The 21,501-nt window shown below is 39.1% G+C and overlaps 1 protein-coding gene across 2 annotated transcripts in view; it reads left to right on the top strand.

Annotated features, from left to right (window-relative positions):
• Positions 1 to 21,501, top strand: part of tyw1 (tRNA-yW synthesizing protein 1 homolog (S. cerevisiae)) — a 71,260-nt gene that overhangs the window by 26,154 nt on the left and 23,605 nt on the right. For both annotated transcript variants that reach the window (XM_039784191.1, XM_039784200.1), the window contains exons 11-14: positions 472 to 581; positions 7,240 to 7,417; positions 12,427 to 12,562; positions 18,476 to 18,586. In XM_039784191.1, coding sequence (XP_039640125.1) covers positions 472 to 581; positions 7,240 to 7,417; positions 12,427 to 12,562; positions 18,476 to 18,586 — 535 coding nt within the window. The remainder of the gene's footprint in view (positions 1 to 471; positions 582 to 7,239; positions 7,418 to 12,426; positions 12,563 to 18,475; positions 18,587 to 21,501) is intronic.

Genomic DNA, 21,501 nt, shown 5'->3' with positions numbered 1-21,501 from the left:
TAAACAATACACTATACAAATGGTTCAAAATATTTGTCCCTTGTGTTGTATTTTTTCCCGACATTTTTGATTTTGTTTTTGCTTTTTCCAACGTTTTAAATTGTTACATTTTTCTTCTACACATTTACAGCGCTTATTTCTATGACCCATATTTTCTTAATGCAGTGTAACTACTGTAGCATGTAAATAATGCACCTCAAATACAAATGTGAGCAAGGGCGTTCAACAATCGCCATTATAGAATCAACAGGCACGTTTAACCTAGCTAGCAGTTGAAGAACTCAAGCAAAATCACCATCACAATCTTTTTTTTTTTTGACGACCTAGTTAAGGCGCTAGGGTTCCCCAGCTTAGGCGGGCCGCCCGAACAGCAAAGTGGTGCGGGAAACCCGGATTCCTAACTGAGTGGGTACAGTATGTCTGCTGTTATTCTATTCTATATATCTGTTTATCTGTGTGCCCCACTAACAGACACCACACCAACCCTGTGGGCACAGAGTGGCGCTGGAAGATGGACCCTGCCGAGAAGATCCTGCAGGATGCCTTGGAGAAGCACCAGAGCATGATTCGACAGTTCAGAGGTTCGTCCATTAGCAGGTCACTAGGGTTGGGTACCGAACCCGCTACTTTTACCGGTATCGACCGAATCACGTCAGTATTACCGAAAATCAAACGGTGCCAAATGTCGGTACTTGATAGCGTCTAAGCGCAAGCTTATTTGTCCTCTAAGCATGTTGACAGAGGGCGGAGCTCAGACACACACACACGCACGCGCAGAGGTGTGGATGGAGCAAACTACGTTGGCTCTGCAGTTTTGTTGAAGTCACAGTGAATCATAGCAATGCTGATAAAGTGGTTTCAGGTGTGGTTACAGTTTTTCAAAACTTCACGCAGACACCATTCACTGTGATATGATATTAATGGCGAGCCTAAAGCGGTCGCGGTGCTGTTGACATTACACTTCCTGTGAGACAAGCAGGCACAATAGTGGTTTCTATACCCTGGGGACTGACTGCCAGGGTGAGGTTGTAAGGCAAGGTAACTTTATTTCTACAGCACCTTTCAGCAACAAGGCAATTCAACGTGCTTTACATGAAACATTAAAGAGCAATTAAAAACGGCCATGATGAATATAAAACAGGCTAAAAGAGAATAATATACAAATAGAAGAATAAAAGTTGAATAATTATTCAATGTAATAGGTTGTAGGGACGGGTTTGGGAGGAGAGAGGTAGGGGTTTTATTTTTATTTAATTTCTGTCAGTGTAAAAAATTCTAAATAAATAACATAATGTTCTAAGTAAATAGGTTAAATAGGTTTGGAATTATTTTTACAACTGAAATATTTTTTTCGTAATTACAGAGCGAAAGTAAAAAAAAGTACCGTTGGGTACCGGGAACTGAATTCCAGGTACCGGTATCGGTACTGATATTGGTTCAGATGCGAAAGGTACCCAACCCTACAGGTCACACATGCAAACGTGTTCTTTCCCACTCCATCTCTTGGTTTTACTCTAGTTTCTCTAGCAGTCTGTCTGGCTATTTGTTTATCTATCCATTCGTTGCACTGTTGAGAGCAGATCATTGTTGTAGAAATAAACAGACAAAAAAACAGCTTACACGACACCTCATCTTTGTCATGTTCACACAGCACATGGTCTTCGTCTTGCACACTTTGCATCTTCAATTTACGGCTCATGACCTCTTGTATGTTCTGTCTTCCCTTTAATCACATTGTGCTATACTACCTCATCAGTCACCTCTCAACCCCCGCACACAATTTAATTTCCCCACCTGGCACATCCATTGTGTTATTGTCACTTTCTTTGTGTCTCAAATTCTTTTTATATCAAGATTGTTTTACAAATCTCAATAAATCATATTATTAAAATTTTTTTTTTTTTTAAAAAATTTTTTTTTTTTTTTTTTTTTTTTTTTTTTTTAATTATATTTTTTTTTTTTTTTTAAATTTTTTTTTTTTTTTTTGTGTGCTTGTATTTTACTAATACTGTTGGCACTTGGGACTTATTTTCTCTGGCTGCTGCCAGCATTGGCTTAGTTGGATGCCCAAAGCTCAGTTCAAACTGAATTTAGTGATTATTCCCTAAGCAGATTTACTTTGAGAGGTTTTAATACATGTTGTCAAAACATGTTGGTGACACAATAAACCAACATTTATTAAAGAAAACATGGTTGGAAAAAATTTTGTATTCCAGATGGATTTAAAGGTTTTAAAGGTTATTGTTGTGATAGATTAACATTTTGGAAAGTTTTTCAATTTACAATTAATCATTTAAAGTGCTCATTTATGCTCATTTTCAGGTTCATAATTGTATTTAGAGGTTATATCAGAATAGGTTTATGTGGTTTAATTTTCAAAAAACACCATATTTTATACTGCACATTGCTGCAGCTCCTCTTTTCACCCTGTCTGTTGAGCTCTCTGTTTTAGCTACTGAGTGAGGCATCGCACTTATATCTCATCTTTGTTGGGAGTCGCACATGTGCAGTAACTAGGTAAGGACTACTAGCCAGTCAGAAGCAGAGTATGAGGGTGTGCCACGCTAGCAGCTAGGCGAGCATTATAACGTGACGCACGTTCGTCACAGAAGTAAAGGCTGGACTACAACAGAGCTGTTTGGAGCAGTTTCAGTCCGTAGGGAGTTGGGTTGGGAACCGGAGGGTCGCCGGTTCAAGTCCCAGTACGGACCAAAGTACAGACTGTGGATTGGTAGCTGGAGAGATGCCAGTTCACCTCCTGGGCACTGCCAGGTGCTCTTGAGCAAGGCACCGTACCCCCCCCAACCTCTCAGGGCGCTGGTCCAGCACTGGCAGCCCACTCACTCTGACATCTCTCCATTTGTGCATGAATAGGTCCTGAGCATGTCTGTGTGTATTTCAGGCCTGTGTGTAGTGATTTCAAGAACAGAGTGTAAATTGTAATTTCCCCACTGGGGATCAATAAACAGTAAAAAATTAAATTAAACATTTTCTGTTGGAGATGGTAAGTCCCTTTGGGGTGGACTTTGGGCTTTTTCACTTTGTAAACCTATAACGTGCACAAAAAGATATATAACACAATAAAGGAAAGGGAAAAAGCCAAAAAGCATAATATGAGCATTTTAATCTATAAAATGTCCTGACCCACCCAAGGCAATGTCTTCACATTGCTTTTTTTGTCTGACCAACAGTCAAAAAGCCAAAGACATTCAATTTACAATGATATAGAATCGAAAAACAGCAAATCCACAACTTTTTTCTTTTTTTCTTTACTTTTGTCAGTCGACTAATAATTTCAGCACTGAATAGGATTGTTTGTTGTTTACATATTGTTTTTTAAATGTTGTTTTGTTGTGACCTGTACAAAGGGTCACTGGTATTTTTAAAAAGACTGTACTAACAAACATACACACACAGAGAGAAAGACCTCATAAATAGAGTTCGCCTTCTCATCAGTGTTGTGAGCTTTGAGCTTCTTTCATATAAATGCTGCAAAGTTAACTCTTGGTTTTTGTGACATGACTGTGACTGGACAGCCCCGTTGAGATTCAGAACTAAGTTATCCTGCAGACCCTTGTCAGCACAGCCAGAGCCACACACACACACACACACACACACACACACACACACACACACACACACACACACACACAAATACACACACCATTCCTGTCAAGCCCAAACTCAGTTTGCCAAACTGTCTTCTTTTCAGTTCAGCTCATTGTTGATTTCTTTTGTTTTTGGTGTAACTCATATAGAAGCCAGTGCCAACACTTTCCTACACGGGCTGGCACTGTGGCCTACTTTACATATTATACCTATAATGCACACGCTTAAATTGAACAAAATCTACAGTATGTTGACATCAAAGATTGCTCAGCTGACATGTATGACTGTACATCCAGCCAAAGTATTCTTAAGCCCTGGCTTGATCCTGCAACCTCACAGTCAGAAGGCTGCCTTTCTAACCTCAAAGCCACTGCTGATCCCATTATTAAACAGAGAAACAGTTGTACTCAGGGAGTGAGATAGATTCCACATGCTGAAAGCTTTTGAGACATATCTTCTTTAAAGGGCAACTGTATAGCTAATGTATTCTCAGAGCAGTTATTCATGATGTATTATGATTAATGTCATCATCGAAAATGTAATTTTTCTGATGGTATTATAATGGAACAATAGTGCACATACGCTTATGTTGAGAGTAAGCTGCTTCTAAAGTAAAAAAAGAAAATGCGTTTGTCACAAAAGGTATTAGAAAATAAAGAAAAGTACATTTTCAGATTTACAAAGCAAAGCTCTGCATTTATAATTAGAAACATGCAAGTGCAAAGCGCGAGCCTTATATTGTCATTATAATTTTCTTTCCAGTGGCACTACAAAATTACATTAGGCAGTCTTCAACTCCATTTACCATTGACAGGGGTATGTTTTGTAATGGCTAGCGCAATGAACTATCCAGACAATGCCTCTAAAAACCCACAGTGTGATTAAACAGATTGGTTTCTGCTCGGACTACCTAAAGATCTAGTGCCTAAAAGGTCTCATCAAATAGCAGTTTTAAACGCCATGCCACCGTTAATAATGAGAAAATATTTGTCACCCTTTAAATGCGAAAGAATGCAATTCATTGCCCTGCCAGCTGTCACTTAAATCTTTACGAGAAGGGCCTGACAAGAAAAAGCATACGTTTGTCCTTGATGACTGAAACTAGGAATCTGATTCCTGCTACCATGTTGGAAGAATCTGCCCAGAGGCAGGCTCAAAATGCATAGAAAATAGTTGTGTCAAATGATGTTCTTGTCTTTGTTGATTGTTAAATTGATTGTCCTTAGTGAAATGAAAATGAATCCTTAATGTCTTTTATCTCTTGTTGACACAGGATGTTGTGGCGGGATACAACACTGTTAGGGATCATTTTAACTCTAAAATGTTTTTCTGGTAGTTTGTGTGGCTAGTTTGTTTATTTGATCATGCAATTTACATTCATCAATACTTACGATATGTCACAGTATATGCTCCTTGCTTGGCAGTTAACTCTTAACTGTCCGGGATGAGTGCGTGGTCTCGGCAATATGATTAAACTCACATGAACCTATTTTATGTCATCACATTTGCATATTAACAGGAAGAAGCTTTGGTGATGTTCTAACTTTCGCAGCTAAGTCAACTTTTGAATTAAACATTTGGTTCTCTGATTCTCTTAGCTACAACCCATGGCGCTTTTCATTTTTTTAAATGACTTACTCCAGTCATACATACTGTACTTCTAAACTCTGCCCTTCCATCCAAGCATCCATGTCCTTGTTTAATTTTAGTAGACACTAAACAATACCACCAGGACGTGTTCATTGTGTGTCCTAACTCACACGTATCCAAATTAAACAGGAAGAAAGAAGCCTGCAAAGCCGAGGATAATGATTTCCTCACCTCCTTCTGTAAGTCTTGATGTCGAACCAAAGATAATGCGGGTCAACTCTAGAGGACATCTAAGGTCTTTGATAATAGTTGTCTTCCCTTGAATCACTTCTGCGGCTTCTAATTCAGTAACCATAATTACACAACTTGTAATAAAGCCCCACGTCCTCACTGATAGCCTTCATCTTTATCTGAGTGATCCACTTCAGAAAAACAGATCTCCCCCAAAGGACCTCAAGGGAGGGAATTTTCTAAGAATGTAATGGAATTTCACATTTCTAACACCATAACATATAAACAAGATTCCACACACTTAACGCACATGCATCGTCCTCTCAGCTTGTCGATATGAGAAGAGTTTAATGTCTTTGCAGCTGTTGCGAGATGGGATTTGTCCTTGAATAGTAGCACAGTAACAGTTGCTTTGTGGTTCGACCGTACAAAATGTTGCAAACGCTTATAAATAATGTATAAAGCATATTAAGGAAACACTCCGAAGTTAAGTATTTAATTATTCAAAGCATGCACTCTTAAATCAAATGACATCTGCTGTAGCTACAGCGATATCACATTTAATCCCCATGACAGTGTGTGAAACATTTTCCCCCTACTCTTTGACTATTTGTTTATTCCCTGTCTACATCAAATTCTTGGCACACCATTCAGCATTTAATACATTATACTGTCAGCAGAAAGCAGGCCTATATGATCTGTTCTGCTGTTACTTTACTTGACACCCCCTACCTCCCGACGACCACCCTCCAAATCCGAAAAGCAGACTTTATCAAATCACAGGTTCTATATATATATATATATATATATATAGTCAAAGAAAGACTTGCATCATCTCTCAGGCTATTTTTTTTTCTTTGCTGATTATGTTCATTAATCTAATTTTGGTTGTCCTATGTATTTAACTTATGTAATTTTTGTTTGTAAATTTGGTGGCCTATGGTCATGATCCAAATGTGAAAGGTGGAAAAATAGATTCCTCACACTAGATCATGCTTAGGGCTGTAGCGATACACTAATCTCACGATACGATACACGATATTCAGCTGCCTTAATCATGCTCCCATTAATGTATTTAATTACCACCAAATGAACAAGAGCGTCAAGCTTATCTTCAGATGTGATCTAAATGTGGACTTTCATCATTTCCTTTGGCGTAACCATAAATAATGGAAACCGACACTTCTCACTCTTAAAGTATAGGTATTGGGTCAGAAAATCAATCTAATTCACAGCAACATCTGATGCCTATAGCTGAGGTTTGTACTGTGTTCTTTGTTGTCTATTCAACTATTCTAAATAAATAAATAGGTTTCCTTTTTTAATTAAGTAATCTTAAAGCTTAATAGCAATACCACTTTATGAAATGTATCCCTAATACTCAGGAACTTATGCTGAGTATATTTTTTACAGCATCCTGTAGTCTGTGCTGGTAGATCCCCTAAACATTAGGAGAGTCCAAGACCACCCAGCGGTAAGATGGAGGGAGGGAGAGAGAGACTGGGCTTCTTGCCCGACTCCCAAAGCTGAAACTTTCACTGCCTCTCTTCTGCTCATTTTTCATGAGCACCACACGTCTCTTTGGTGCCTATTTGGATGTACAGTATGTAATTATTACTCGGTTTGATCTCACTTCAAAGCTTAACATCATGCTGTTATTTACCATCTTAGTGCTGTTTTGATTTCTTTTTTTGGGGATTCCACATGTGAGGGCCCCTCATTTCATTGTTAGGAGACGTCGATTAAGTCAAAGATGGGAGTCGACATCAAAACTATCATCTGTTCAGCCACTGACCTCTCTCCCTCCAGGTGTCCCCGGAGTGAAGCCAGAGCGGTACGAGGAGGGCTTGGCAGTCAAGCACTGTGCCCTCTCCCTGGTGGGCGAGCCAATCATGTACCCCGAAATCAACACCTTCATCCGCCTCCTCCACTCTCATCGCATCTCCAGCTTCCTGGTCACCAATGCACAATTCCCGAAGGAAATCCGGTAGGGACAAACAACTTGTTTGTGTGTGTGTGTGTGGCTCATTATTTCTGTAGTATATTTTTATCCACTGCCTACACAAGCTCTTTTCTTTGAAGTGTTCGGGGATGAATTGGAATGTAGGGAATAGGAGTGTGTCGCAGCAGTTAGATTGTTTTCCCCTAGCAGGAAGGATCACTGGTTCAGTCACCACAATCATCAGTGCTGTGTGTCCTTTAACAAGGAGGGTACAACACAATGGTGTTGAACAGAGTTGTTTGTTTGGGTCAAAGTGCTTTGAGCAGCCCAAACAAAATACCATTAACTTCAGTTGTATTAGGAGAAGTTTCAGAGGCGAACATGTGAAGACATCTGCAGCTCAAACTGAAACTGTCTGCATGACCAGATGCTAGTAAGGATGGGTGGAATGTCATTTCTGTAATTTGGATGAACTGACCCTTTTTAAACCGCAACTAATGAATTATTTGTTTTGTTAATGTATGTTTTGTGAAAATAGGGCAGGTTAAATACGATTAATCCTCTTTCTGCTCCTTTTCATTAAGGACTTGCAATTTGGTTTTTGCATAAAGTTGTTTGTTTCTGGATGAAATAAATGTATATAAATAAATAAATGTGCTTGAGTGCTGAAACATGCATTCCCTCAATTGACCACTTGCTGCTGACTCCATAAAAGCTCTTATTGTACTAAAGGGGTTGGGTAATATACTAACTTAAAAATAAAAAATAAAAACTTATTTCAAAACCCAGGACCTTGGGTAACCCATCTACAAGAATTCAGCATCCATGTTTCTGTGACAGGAGTTCACCACAGGCACAGTTCCTAGAGGCACATACTGTACATTGTGCACCTACAGTGACTGTATGAAAAATTCATAAAGGTCAATGACACACACACCCACACACACCTTTCTTTGCTTTTTACTTTAGATGCGGGAGGTTTGTGAACATCAACAGGAAAAGTTGTGTGTGCACTGAAGTGACCTCGGAGTGTCATTATTTCCTGCACTTTGGCTTCTACTCAGCACTCTTGTCGACACTGTAGCTGTAAACCCCTTTGTTTAAAGAAGATAAAACAAAGCCATTTCCCATCACATGTACAGTATATAGTAGGGCTGCACAATATATTTTTTTAATCATCATCGCAATATCAAGTGGCGCAATATACATATCGCGAAAGAAAATATCAGCAGAAAACTGCATTTTAATAGTCGTTCTTTTTTTAGTGCTGCCTTTTATATTCAGTTCAATGTTCAATAAAAGAATGTTGGGATTCATTTTTCTTAATTTTCTTAATTCAACAAGCAATTTTTTTTGTTTTAGACTACTGGAAGCAGCAGAAATGCTGAACTGAGTACACTTTAATAACTGTTTAATTTATTATTTATAGTAATATCGTTATCGCGATATTCAACAACATCATCGAATATCACATATTTTCCTCATATTGTGCAGCCCTAGTATATAGTGTGAAGTGTAAAAAGAACTTGCCAAACGTTTTTTCGGGGCAACATTGCCATGCACTAAACAGCATGTTAGAAGCAGACATCTATTGTATAATGTTAGCTAACACAGTGGTTACCATACACTTGGGTTTCATTCAAGAATGAGTTTGCCAATCGTGTTTTGAATAATTCTAATAACTTGTTCATTTTGAGCAGACCAACAGTGACAGACTGAATTAACATACATTTTATTGAACCAGTTGTTCACTTCCATATTGACAAGGAAATTATCTCTGGCTTTCAGTGTTTTGGCTGCGGTTGCAGAGTGTTTCCTATGTAGTAGTCACTTGAATAGGGTTGGGTACCAAAACACGGTGCCAATAGGGCACCGGTTCCGACGTAAACAGTAGGTAACGAGACCGAATAAGAACGAAAATTTCGGTTCCCCATTTCAGTGCCTGACTTTTTTTTTTTTTCTCAGAAGCATCGCTGCACGGGACGCTACATTACCGTTAGCTGGTAGCTGCTTAAACACAATGGTTACAATCCTGACAGCTTACGTTAAGCGGTGTAAAGTGTGACTGTACAGTGCCTTGCGAAAGTATTCGGCCCCCTTGAACTTTTTGACCTTTTGCCACATTTCAGGCCTCAAACATAAAGATATAAAACTGTAATTTTTTGTGAAGAATCAACAACAAGTGGGACACAATCATGAAGTGGAACGAAATTTATTGGATATTTCAAACCTTTTAAACAAATAAAAAACTGAAATATTGGGCGTGCAAAATTATTCAGCCCCCTTAAGTTAATACTTTGTAGCGCCACCTTTTGCTGCGATTACAGCGCTTAAATTCGCTGGGGTATGTCTCTATCAGTTTTGCACATCGAGAGACTGACATTTTTGCCCATTCCTCCTTGCAAAACAGCTCGAGCTCAGTGAGGTTGGATGGAGAGCGTTTGTGAACAGCAGTTTTCAGTTCCTTTCACAGATTCTCGATTGGATTCAGGTCTGGACTTTGACTTGGCCATTCTAACACCTGGATATGTTTATTTGTGAACCATTCCATTGTAGATTTTGCTTTATGTTTTGGATCATTGTCTTGTTGGAAGACAAATCTCCGTCCCAGTCTCAGGTCTTTTGCAGACTCCATCAGGTTTTCTTCCAGAATGGTCCTGTATTTGGCTCCATCCATCTTCCCATCAATTTTAACCATCTTCCCTGTCCCTGCTGAAGAAAAGCAGGCCCAAACCATGATGCTGCCACCACCATGTTTGACAGTGGGGATGGTGTGTTCAGGGTGATGAGCTGTGTTGCTTTTACGCCAAACATAACGTTTTGCATTGTTGCCAAAAGTTCGATTTTGGTTTCATCTGACCACAGCACCTTCTTCCACATGTTTGGTGTGTCTCCCAGGTGGCTTTTGGCAAACTTTAAACGACACTTTTTATGGATATCTTTAAGAAATGGCTTTCTTCTTGCCACTCTTCCATAAAGGCCAGATTTGTGCAGTATACGACTGATTGTTGTCCTATGGACAGAGTCTCCCGCCTCAGCTGTAGATCTCTGCAGTTCATCCAGAGTGATCATGGGCCTCTTGGCTGCATCTCTGGCTTTAAACTTCTCCACAACAGTATCTCGGACCTGCCTGGTGTGTTCCTTGTTCTTCATGATGCTCTCTGCGCTTTACACGGACCTCTGAGACTATCACAGAGCAGGTGCATTTATACGGAGACTTGATTACACACAGCTGGATTCTATTTATCATCATTAGTCATTTAGGTCAACATTGGATCATTCAGAGATCCTCACTGAACCTCTCTGGAGAGAGTTTGCTGCACTGAAAGTAAAGGGGGCTGAATAATTTTGCACGCCCACTTTTTCAGTTTTTTATTTGTTAAAAAAGTTTGAAATAGCCAATGAATTTCGTTCCACTTCATAATTGGGACCCACTTGTTGTTGATTCTTCACAAAAAATTACAGTTTTATATCTTTATGTTTGAGGCCTGAAATGTGGCAAAAGGTCGAAACGTTCAAGGGGGCCGAATACTTTCGCAAGGCACTGTATTTCCCTGTAGAGGATTCCAACATAACAGTCTGCACTCTGCAGCTGCCGTTGTTGGAAAAACAACCAACTTGACTTGAAACTCGACAGCCTTGTGGTGCATTTTAAGTTAAGTTTTCCCATCTGGTGCTTGTTTTTGTCGTTTACCAGCAATTTACTGGTGAAATAAGTCATTGTTATGAGTTATTGTTATTACATTATTAATCAATCCTTTAATTTTGACCATATGGCCTTAGCAATAAACAAGCCGTTCTTTAATGTCGCCAACTGTCGTATTGTGCTCCCTTTTTTTATATTTTATATTATATACATTATAAATATATTATATATATTTCTGTTCAGGCACCATTTTAAAAGTATCGATTTAGCACCGGTATCGGGAAAAAACCCAAACGATACCCAACCCTACACTTGAACTTTCTTTATATTAAAAAAAATGTATTTGCTTGACACAGATAACCTTTTAAAATGGGAGGAATTGTGGTTCCGTTACAAAAATAATATGGAAGTATATTGATGACAAAAGTTTACATTGGTTTCAGTCACTCTACATGCCCTTTGACCTAAAAATTCTCGAGAAGCCACTCTGTCCTTGCAGGTTGTCATCAAGACAAGGCTGCTGACATAGTTTTTTTAGGGTTAGGGTTAGGTAGCAGGTTGATGGTGAGGAGCAGTAGTCAGCTGTTTTGTTCCTGTCTGCCAGAGCCACCTGGTTGGAGATAAGCTGATGCAGTTTGTTGGAAGAACTGTTTCTTATATGAAGATTTACCAGAAGTAGAAATAGCTGAATTTCCAGACTTTCTCTCTCCTTGCTCATTTGGCTAATTGGTTGTTTTTGCATCTTTACATAATCGCCTCACTTGCACAGCAACTATTTGTTATTTCCCATCTAAAGACAAATTGTAGGGGGTAGTGCCCTTCTTGTTTTAGTCATGGGAATCTTTTACACTCTTCTGGTTCCGTTTACTAGTCTGGTGCATCCTCCTACTCTTACAGATTGTGCCACAAGCTAATGTCTCTCCTTATTTAATATTGATGAGAAGCACTCATTTTCACAGCTTCCTCCTCCTCGGCCCTCTCATATTGCCATCATCTGTCTATGCGATAAATTCTTTACTTTTAGCACAACTACATAGGGTGTTTCATGTTGTTGCATGGATATTATTGAATCAAGATGGAAAAAGAATATACTGAGTGAAGCTGAGCGACAGATCCAAATGTTTGCTATTTTGTCTCCCATTAAAGGAGTACAATTGTGTGCTTCAGAGCTGACCGAAATACATCCATGTGTTTGGAGAGCATGTAAAGTTTTGATGCCACAGAGGGTGGCCAACTTCTTGAATTTTGAATTTTATATAAAATTCTTTTTGTTTTCCTTTTAGTTCTGTTTTTTCAAATGCTCTCTACGTGTAGGCTTTGTACTACCTTTCTTAGGAGACTCTCTTTCTCTCTCAAAACTGGATCATTCTTATCCTCATTTCTCCTCCATATTTTCTATAATTTCCAGGAGCCTGGTGCCAGTTACCCAGTTGTACGTTAGTGTGGACGCCAGCACCAAAGACAGTCTGAAGAAGATTGACCGACCACTTTTCAAGGACTTCTGGCCCCGCTTCCTGGACAGCCTCAGGGCCCTGGGAGAGAAGGTAAAACTGCCCACTGAGTGAGTTTGGTTTCCTAGTAGTAGTTTGGTTGGCTAGCTCTGTCGTCTCAATCATAATTTATGATATATAAATAAATGTGTTATCGGCAGGTTCTTATAGTAACATTGGACTCAGCTATTAAACAATCACCTGGATTAAGAGTTTGAAAATGTTGTTCATACATTACTCAAGTTTGCCCGATGTACATATAAATGTAAACATGCAGCATTTGTTCTTGTGTCAGGTAGCTGGGCAATTTGGTAAGAGTACAAAAGTCCAGGACTTGATATTTACAGGAAAAGAAAGCTGAGAGTTTGAAAGAACTTTTTTTCTTATCTTTATCCCTGTAAAGCGCTGTACCAGCTAACAACAACATGTTTTATGAATTGCCACTTATATTGTGTGCAATTAAAGTAGCCTCAACAAACTGTAAACACTGTGATTGTTTTAGTGCCCATGAAGCACTTGTCAGAATAGCTTATTACCTCAAGCTTGATCAAAATTTTTTTAATTCCCTCACTTCGTAATCACAACCATACACATTGCATTGTATGGCGAGTTTTTTTTATTATCTGCAATTAAGTGTGGAACTAATTTTCTACTTGAAAATGTTCCCTGCTTCATTACTTGCATACATTTTATTATTTATGATTAACATAAATGCTCAGGCTAGGCTCTGGCTTAGTTTTAGAGGTTTTGTATTTTGTAAGGATGTAAGTTAGTTCTGATAAAAAAAAAATAAAAAAAAATCTGACTCAAGTCTAGGGATGCAGAGAAATTATTTTTCTCTGCATCCCTCTCTAGGTTTGGGGAATTTGTGACTGCTAATGTTTTATGGGATTAAACCTTTGAAAGGACTTCAACTTTGTCTACTTTTAAACTGTTCTGTCTCACTCTGCCCTGAAAATATACTAAAGCTCCACAACAACTGAAGTGTAAATTGTGTAAATCATTTCTATCTCTGTTAGTGTGTTTCCTAAAAAGCCAACGTGAGGAAAGGATATGGTGCTTGGGTGCATCGACAAATCGACCTTGAGGAAGATGTGGGCTGTGAAGTTTCTCAGAGGGGGCCTGTTTTACACCTCTCTGTAATGGGCCTTCTTCCTCTTGTTCAATGCTTTAGCAAACTATGGACAAATTCATTACCACTCAGCTTGAGGTGTTGGTGACTGCGCAGCTCGAGGCAAATCACTGGCGATGGATCATTGCACTCTGATTGCATCTAGAGCACCATTTTCACCCCATGCCAACGAGCAGATATCAATGTGACATAACTGCAGTGGTGAGCAAAATAACGGGGGCATCTTAGAATTGAATAAATCAGTAGCCTTCTGCCATTATAAAGTTAAGATGTTCCATTTCTGTCTGTGGTCATTTTTAAAGGCATTACAGTATCCCCTACTGTAGTCATTACCACATTTTATAGACCTTGAGCCATTTGCATAGAGACTCATATAGCCGCCTCAATCTAGACTGTAATTACTGTATGATATATAGTGACCTTTTCTTTTTTTTTTTAGATTATTTTTTGGGCATTTCTGCCTTTAATGGATAGGACAGTTAGATTTGAAAGGGGAAAGAGAGGGGGAAGACATGCAGGAAAATCGTCACAGGTTGAACTCGAACCCTGGACCTTCTGCGTCGAGGAATAAACCTCTACACACGTGCGCCTGCTCTACCAGCCGAGCCAACCCGGCCACACTATAGTGACATTTTTCAATGTTTGAAAAACGCAAGGCAAACACCTTTTATAGTGTTTGGCAAGTTCTCTATCTGACCTCTAGGGCTAGGTACCGAATTCAATACTTTTTAGGCACCAACCGAATTGCCTCCATAGTATCGAGTATCGGAAAATGCCTCGTCATTTTAATACGAAATCGTATATAAATAAAAATCGTTCAGGAACCGGTTTTCAAAGTCATGGTATTGGTATCGGTACTGGTATAGAAACGTTTTGAACGATACCCAGCCTTACTGACCACATTATGACAAACATACATTCAAACAACCAACCTGTGGACATCAGATACATCTAAAGTAGGATGCTGGACTGACAATTATGGATATGTTAGTGTCACGGATTTTCCACCCTCTAAGAGACACAAGTCACAAAGTCCTGCTGGACCACTGACTGACACTTTTGTCCGCTGGCACATTCACTGCATACTCGCTGGAATCTCATTATATCCAAAACTGCATCACAGTTTGACTGTTAACGGATCCATCAATCTTTAGAAGTACTTTTATAATTGGTGTCAATCAAATGTCTAATGATATCAAGGTTTTCTGGCTCAGCATTCTCATAGCGCATGTTAGACAAAACCAGCATTACACCAAATGTTAAAACTCTGTTCTGCGAAAATGTGTGCAACAACAATCATGTGCCCAGATCTCTGTCATAGTATATGGAGGTATTTATGCATCTTCTTTTCTCTGGTCTCAATTTCTGGCATCAATTATAATTATTATAACATTATTTTGAAACATTATTATGTATCTTTTTAGTGTGATTTGTTTGAGGAGTGATCATTTGAATAGCAGTTTGGACTCTGATCCCTCATTTGGACAGTAGCTTATTGTGGCAGCCAGCATAATGTGAGTTCTTACTGTTGATGTATTTAAACTGAAGTGCAAATGTAAATGTAAATGGACTGTTCTTATATAGCGCTTTTCTAGTCTCAACGACTACTCAAAGCGCTTTAACATTGTACAGGAACCATTCACCATTCACACACATTCATACACTGTGGCCGAGGCTGCCGTACAAGGTGCCACCTGCTCATCAGATAATCATTCACACACATTTACACTCCGATGCGCAGCATCGGGGGCAACTCGTGGTTCAGTGTCTTGCCCAAGGACACTTCGACATGGGACTGCAGGGCCAAGGATCGAACCACCAACCTTCCGATTGGCAGGCAACCGCTCTACCACTGAGCCACAGCCGCCCCTGTGCAGAGTTGTGGTGGATTGCCTGGTGTGGTATGACTGAATGGAGATAAATATGAATCAGTCATGATAATTTTAAAGGTGTGGTCATATGGTTGGACATGGTTTGACCCTTTGCATATTCAAGCATTGATGAAATGATATGGAGGGCACTGGATGTGTATACTGCATATTTTATAAATGCTTTAAATATTGTAACATAAGACTAACGTGCATAACAACCCTGTGAGTCAATAGAGTTTCATGAACAATGGTTTTGTATTGCCACTTTAAAACACAACCCCAAACCAGACATTTGTACATACAAGCATATATGGTTATTTAGCTTTATTAGTATGATTTATAATTTGCCCCAGATGGTTGTATGTGTACTTGTGTGTTTACACATGTACATGCCAGTGTGACAATATGGTTTGCCTGTGTGCAACTTCCCATTTTCCAAAAATAAACTCTCTTTCTGTTCCCACCTCCCCCTGTCTTAGCTCCATATTCTTAAAGGGAATTTAGCTTATTCACCATAACCCCCAGAGTAAGACAAGTCGATACATACCATTCTCATCTCAGTGCGTGCTGTAAAGCTGTCTGACGGCTCCAGCGGCATCAGCCCATAACAGAACAGGCAGGTGAATGGTTCCAGTAATCCTACTGCTCCGAATAAGTGACAAAATAACGCCAACATGTTCCTATTTACATGTTGTGATTTGTAGAGTCACAGCGTGTACAAAAAACAACGTAACATGAGGCACAGCCGTCTTCTAACCGTAAACAAACCGGGAACTATATTCGTCACAATTCGGAGCAGTAGGCTAGTTGGAACCAGTTACCTGCAGGATCTGCGCTGGGCTAAGCTAATGCTGGAGCCGTCAGACAGCGTTACAGCACGCACGGAGATGAGAAGGGTATGTATCGACTTGTCTTACTCTGGGGGTTACGGTGAATAAGCTAAATTCCCAATAAGTCGGCATGTTCCTTTAAGTCAGCGTTTTATGGTGGGCTCTATCTTTAACTTCCCTTACTGCTTATCCCTCTCTGTTCTCCTCCATTTGGCCTCCCTGACAGTGAGCTAGGGGATTGATAGAGTTGTGCCTCAGTGTCGGATTTGGAATAGAGGCTGCTTAAAATACCTCACCCCCCTGCTTCCACTGGCCAATTATCCCCTTCCCTACTAGGCTGAATGGACCTAGTGTTATAGATAACCTTCCAGTGAGAGAGGAGAGAGTGAAGAAATGTGCTCTCTCTTCTCCCATTGTCATTTACTTGTTTCTGTGTAATATACGTTTCTCATGTCCTCTGTCCTTACCAGTCCCCTTTTTTCATCTCCCCGTCTTTCCCTGTCGGTCTTCCTCTCCACCATATTCTCAATAATACTCTTTCTCCTGCTATACAGAAACAACAATAGCCTGAATCTACACCATTCACCTGTGAGCTGGGCTTTTATCAGTACTAATCCAGGGAAAAGTTAACTGTGATGAGAGTGATGTCCACATCAGGTTTTCTTGACCTTGACCTCGATTCAAATCATCAATACATAGTCCAGTCTAATATATATATATATATATATATATATATATATATATATATATATTTATTTATTTTACTTATATTTATGTTTATTCTTTCCTTAATAAAACAGCTGCACATTGTACATTGTTGATAACAGTGAAAAAAAAAATTGATGATACAAACAACATAAAGTAGGCATACATTTAAAATTTCTAATCTTTCCAATTGATTAAAAGTTCATTGAGAAAATATAGCCTAGTGTCAGTGTGGACCTATTGTGGAAGCAAGCATGGAATAATTTGAATAGCCTCTCTTCAACCTCAGAATAATAAAAATCCTAAAGGTCAAATGCAATTATTTTAACTATAAAAACCACACTTCTGACCCGCAGTGCACCTGCTAATTGTTGCGTTCAAATTTGGTTGGTTCTGCTCACATAGCTTGCTTCCACATCCTTATTTGATAGTGCTGGTTGTTCTTTATTTCTTTTGTTCAATACACGGCTCCCTCCCTGTTCACTCACTGACTATGCTATGGAGTCCCAGTATTGGGAGGTTTGGGACATTTTAACAGCTGGTGTAGCTGGAGTACCGAAGTATGTAAGCATTGGAATAATAACTCAAATTTCCAGTTCTGTTGCAACTCAGCACTTGCTGGAGCATTAGTAAACATGCAACACTTCCTTTAACCGCTCTGTTACTGTATTATTCAGACAGAAAGTGGGTGGTTGACAGGACATCTGTGAGCTGCTGTGTTGCCTGTGGAGGACAGATGTTGGTGACAACAAACTGCCATGGTCATTTATTTAAAAGAGGATAAGTCCAGAAATTTGGGTTTGAATTTAAAATAAGTTACCAGCACAACTGCGATAGTGAGAGAAATTGTCTGAGGCAGCTAGTGATCTTATACTGACGTGTGCCAGAGGATGGCAACGCATGCTTGTTTTCCCAGATTTGAATGAATAACCCCTTTGTACGTACATACTATGTATGTATCTATGTATGTACAGTATGAGCTTCAGGCAAGTGTGTTATGAAGTGTTTTTCTTTGCTCCAGCAAACATCTAGCTCATGGCAGCACTCACTGTTATAACACCTAATCTAATTCTGGTTTATAACCGTGCCCAAGAAACTGTGTGAATTCAGTTGTAAAGATGAGTATTTTTTTTTACTAAACTAGAGGTTTGAATTTTCTATAAAATGTGTTGCACAAATGTGGTGTTGGCTCAAAATCTGTCGAGCAATGCCAAGCTGTTGAACACTACTTGCGTGTGTTTTTTTTGTATTTGGGATATGTAAACAATTTGATTAATCAATAAAGTAAATGTCTTTGTTGTATGTGGTCGTTTAAGAAGGGGAATATGGAAGGAAAAAAATAGGCCTAATACATTAAATATGCAACACACTATTACCACAACTATATCATGTTTATGCCCTCACTTTTTGACCCTTTTCATCAATCCAGAGACAGAGGACGGTGTATAGACTGACACTGGTAAAGGCCTGGAATGTGGAGGAGATGCAGTCCTACTCAGAGCTCATTGCTTTGGGCCAGCCGGACTTCATTGAGGTCAAGGTAGGGTTGAGCAGCATGTACTTTATATCTGCTTGTGTTTTCTGTTTCCCCTCTGAGTTAATGTCTTATTTATCATCAATGTCATTTTTCACGGTGCAATAATTGTCTGCATCCTTACAGCCGATTTCTTTTTCTTTTATTTCTCTGTTGGTGTGTCTGTTTTCACATTATTTTTCTGTACTAAGCTTTGATGTGTGTCTGGAGTAAACTCTCTTAATAGCAAAGCCTTTTGCATTATTTTGCACTCATTTGCATTCATCTCATTAATGAGTTTTCTAAAAGCAAAATGAGCCAGTGGCACTGGCCACCAGTAACTCTTTTGAGGGAATATCTTAGCACATTATATTTTCTACCACATACAGTACACATCATCCGCAATCTCTTAAATATACCAAGTTGTAACATGTACCGCCCTTGTCTCAGAAATATAGTGTTACTGTATTCCCAGCTGAAAGGAAACAAGTAGAAATAAATGACAATTTAATGGGAAACATTTGTCATTAATTCAAGAGCCCCAGACATACAAAGGAAATAGAATTAGCATCTCCTCCTTCCATCTTCCTTGCTCGTCTCAATGGCACTCCACTAATGTATACATCAAGGGAACAGGCTGAACAAACAACCTGATATTCAAACTGAAAGCTGAACTTTCTTCAAGTTGTGTATCCTTTCTAATTTTTGGTTGATCCAAAATGAAAGAGCCACAGTGGTTGCTATTAAAACATCTTGATTACTCTCACTAAGAGCCAAAAAGGCTTTTGTTAGTTATTTAAAGCTTGTATTATTTAAGACCTTCAGGGTCATTTTGCGTTTGTCTTACTATGAATTATTGACGCTGTCAGTAAATGGTCTGTTTGATGCGTGTGAGTATGTGAGTTTCTGGGTGCCTTGGTTGGTGAGTTGTGACTGTGAGAGGCAGAACTAACTTTATAACTTAGTTGCTTTTCCCCTATCAAATAAATGAAAACATGAATATTCAGCTTTGTTGCAGCAGAGCCAATGTGGTGCTGGATGTGTGGATCTACCACTAATCTGTACAAAACACCAACACTGCTGTTGTGCTAACACACCCTGCAGGATGTATGTAGTCAGAATGTGTGTCCATACAGATGTAAGTGTCATAATTCAATGGAATGGTGGGCTGTGGACCACGCCGACAGTGTCACATTTGGCAGACATGGTATTAATAGTATTGGAAGGGGCACCTGGTGGCAGTCTGAGCTATAGTTGCCATAGTGACAACCGAACTGAGTCTGTGTTCATTATTCAGTGCATTACATCAAGGTATGATCCCAGTAATAACAGGGGCAGTAGTAGTTACAGCTGGAGCAGCAGCAGTAGTTGATCCAGCTATCTCTCTTCTTGCCTGTAAGTGTCAAAATGTAAGAACGCGTAATTCAGCAAGATTATTTTAGGCTGAGTTTAAAGCTTCCTTTTACTTATTTTGTTCTAATAGTCTGATTATTTTTCACTTTGAGAGTTTGTTACACATTATCATATTAAACATTGTGGGGGGGGGGCTTAATCTCTCTCAAGTCTTTGCAGCACAGTGTATTGGTTATACCCAAACTAAGGGGGTTGATAACCTGCCATTTCCTTTCCAAGCAAGCTGCATGCCCAATATGACGTATGAAAATAGGGAAACAAGTGCAAAACCGAACGCATCCATGGCAGCACCTGCATAACAAAAGACCTTCTCTCAGCTAGTGATCCACAGCCATTATCAACACAGTTTAAGTTATCGTAAATAACAGTGAGAGGCTTTGACAGTAACTCTGTCTTATCCTAATCTAAATTGACACTGAAATTGGAAATGACCTGGTTGACCAAAGTACCATAAAGTGGCATTATAGTCACGGGTGGCTCAAAAACATCACAAAAGACCCCAGCCATCCCCATCAGGGACTGGTTTATCTGCTGCCCTCTGGGAAGAGGTTTCACAGCATCCGGTCCAGAACGGCCAGATTCTGCAACAGCTTCTTCCCACAAGCCATCAGACTACTGAACTCAAAAAAAACCCCATAATAACGCACTGCAGTGGGCCTCATGTGGACTGTGGCACTGCATAAACAGTATTTATTTATAAACATACAATAACAGTGTCTATTTTTCTTAACGTGCAATAACTGTTTCTATATGCTGCCATTCAATTTGTGCAATACAAATATTAATGCTGCTTTCAAACTACTTTTTTATGTCATATTTAAATATAACACTCAGTAGCATTTGTATTTATTTATTTTTACAACTTTCTTTTTAGTGAAAATACAGTATTTATGAGCCAGTGGAACGACATTTCGTTCATATGGGCACTCTGTATGTACAGTTGAATGACAATAAAGGCTATCTATCTATCTATCTATCTATCTATCTATCTATCTATCTATCTATCTATCTATCTATATCTTTATCTAAGTGAAAAATGTCCATTTGTGACCATTTAAACTCTTCAAGTTCTTAAATATTAGCTTAAGTTCATCATTTATTAGGTTGTTTAACATTAAATATTTTTTATTATATTTCCCATTGGAATGCTTTGTCCAGTGGCGCTTTGTTTACGTCATGTTATTGTATTTTCACCTCACACATGCGTTTCTTCAGCTTATTTGCCAGTTCATGTGTTGCATTAAATAAGTTCTCCAAAAACGCTAAAATCTCATTTAAGCACCCGTATGTGTAGTTGCTTTCTATCTGAAAAATAATAAGCAGTGTTGCTTCTCTGCCTGGTGTGACTGCTGCATTATCATTATATTTCATTATTTGTATCTAATCTATGCCACAGCTGTCACCGTGCTTTAGTGTGATTATTGATTTGTTTGTGGCGGGTCCAACATGTTTTTCTAAGTGATGAGCTTGTCTAAATGGGCTGTTTTTTTTACATACTGTAGCTGCTACGTCTGTTGATATGTGGACTT

The sequence above is a fragment of the Perca fluviatilis genome, chromosome 2, assembly GCF_010015445.1.
Source record: "Perca fluviatilis chromosome 2, GENO_Pfluv_1.0, whole genome shotgun sequence".
NCBI classification, from domain to species: domain Eukaryota; kingdom Metazoa; phylum Chordata; class Actinopteri; order Perciformes; family Percidae; genus Perca; species Perca fluviatilis.
This window is presented reverse-complemented; position numbering and strand designations above follow the sequence as displayed.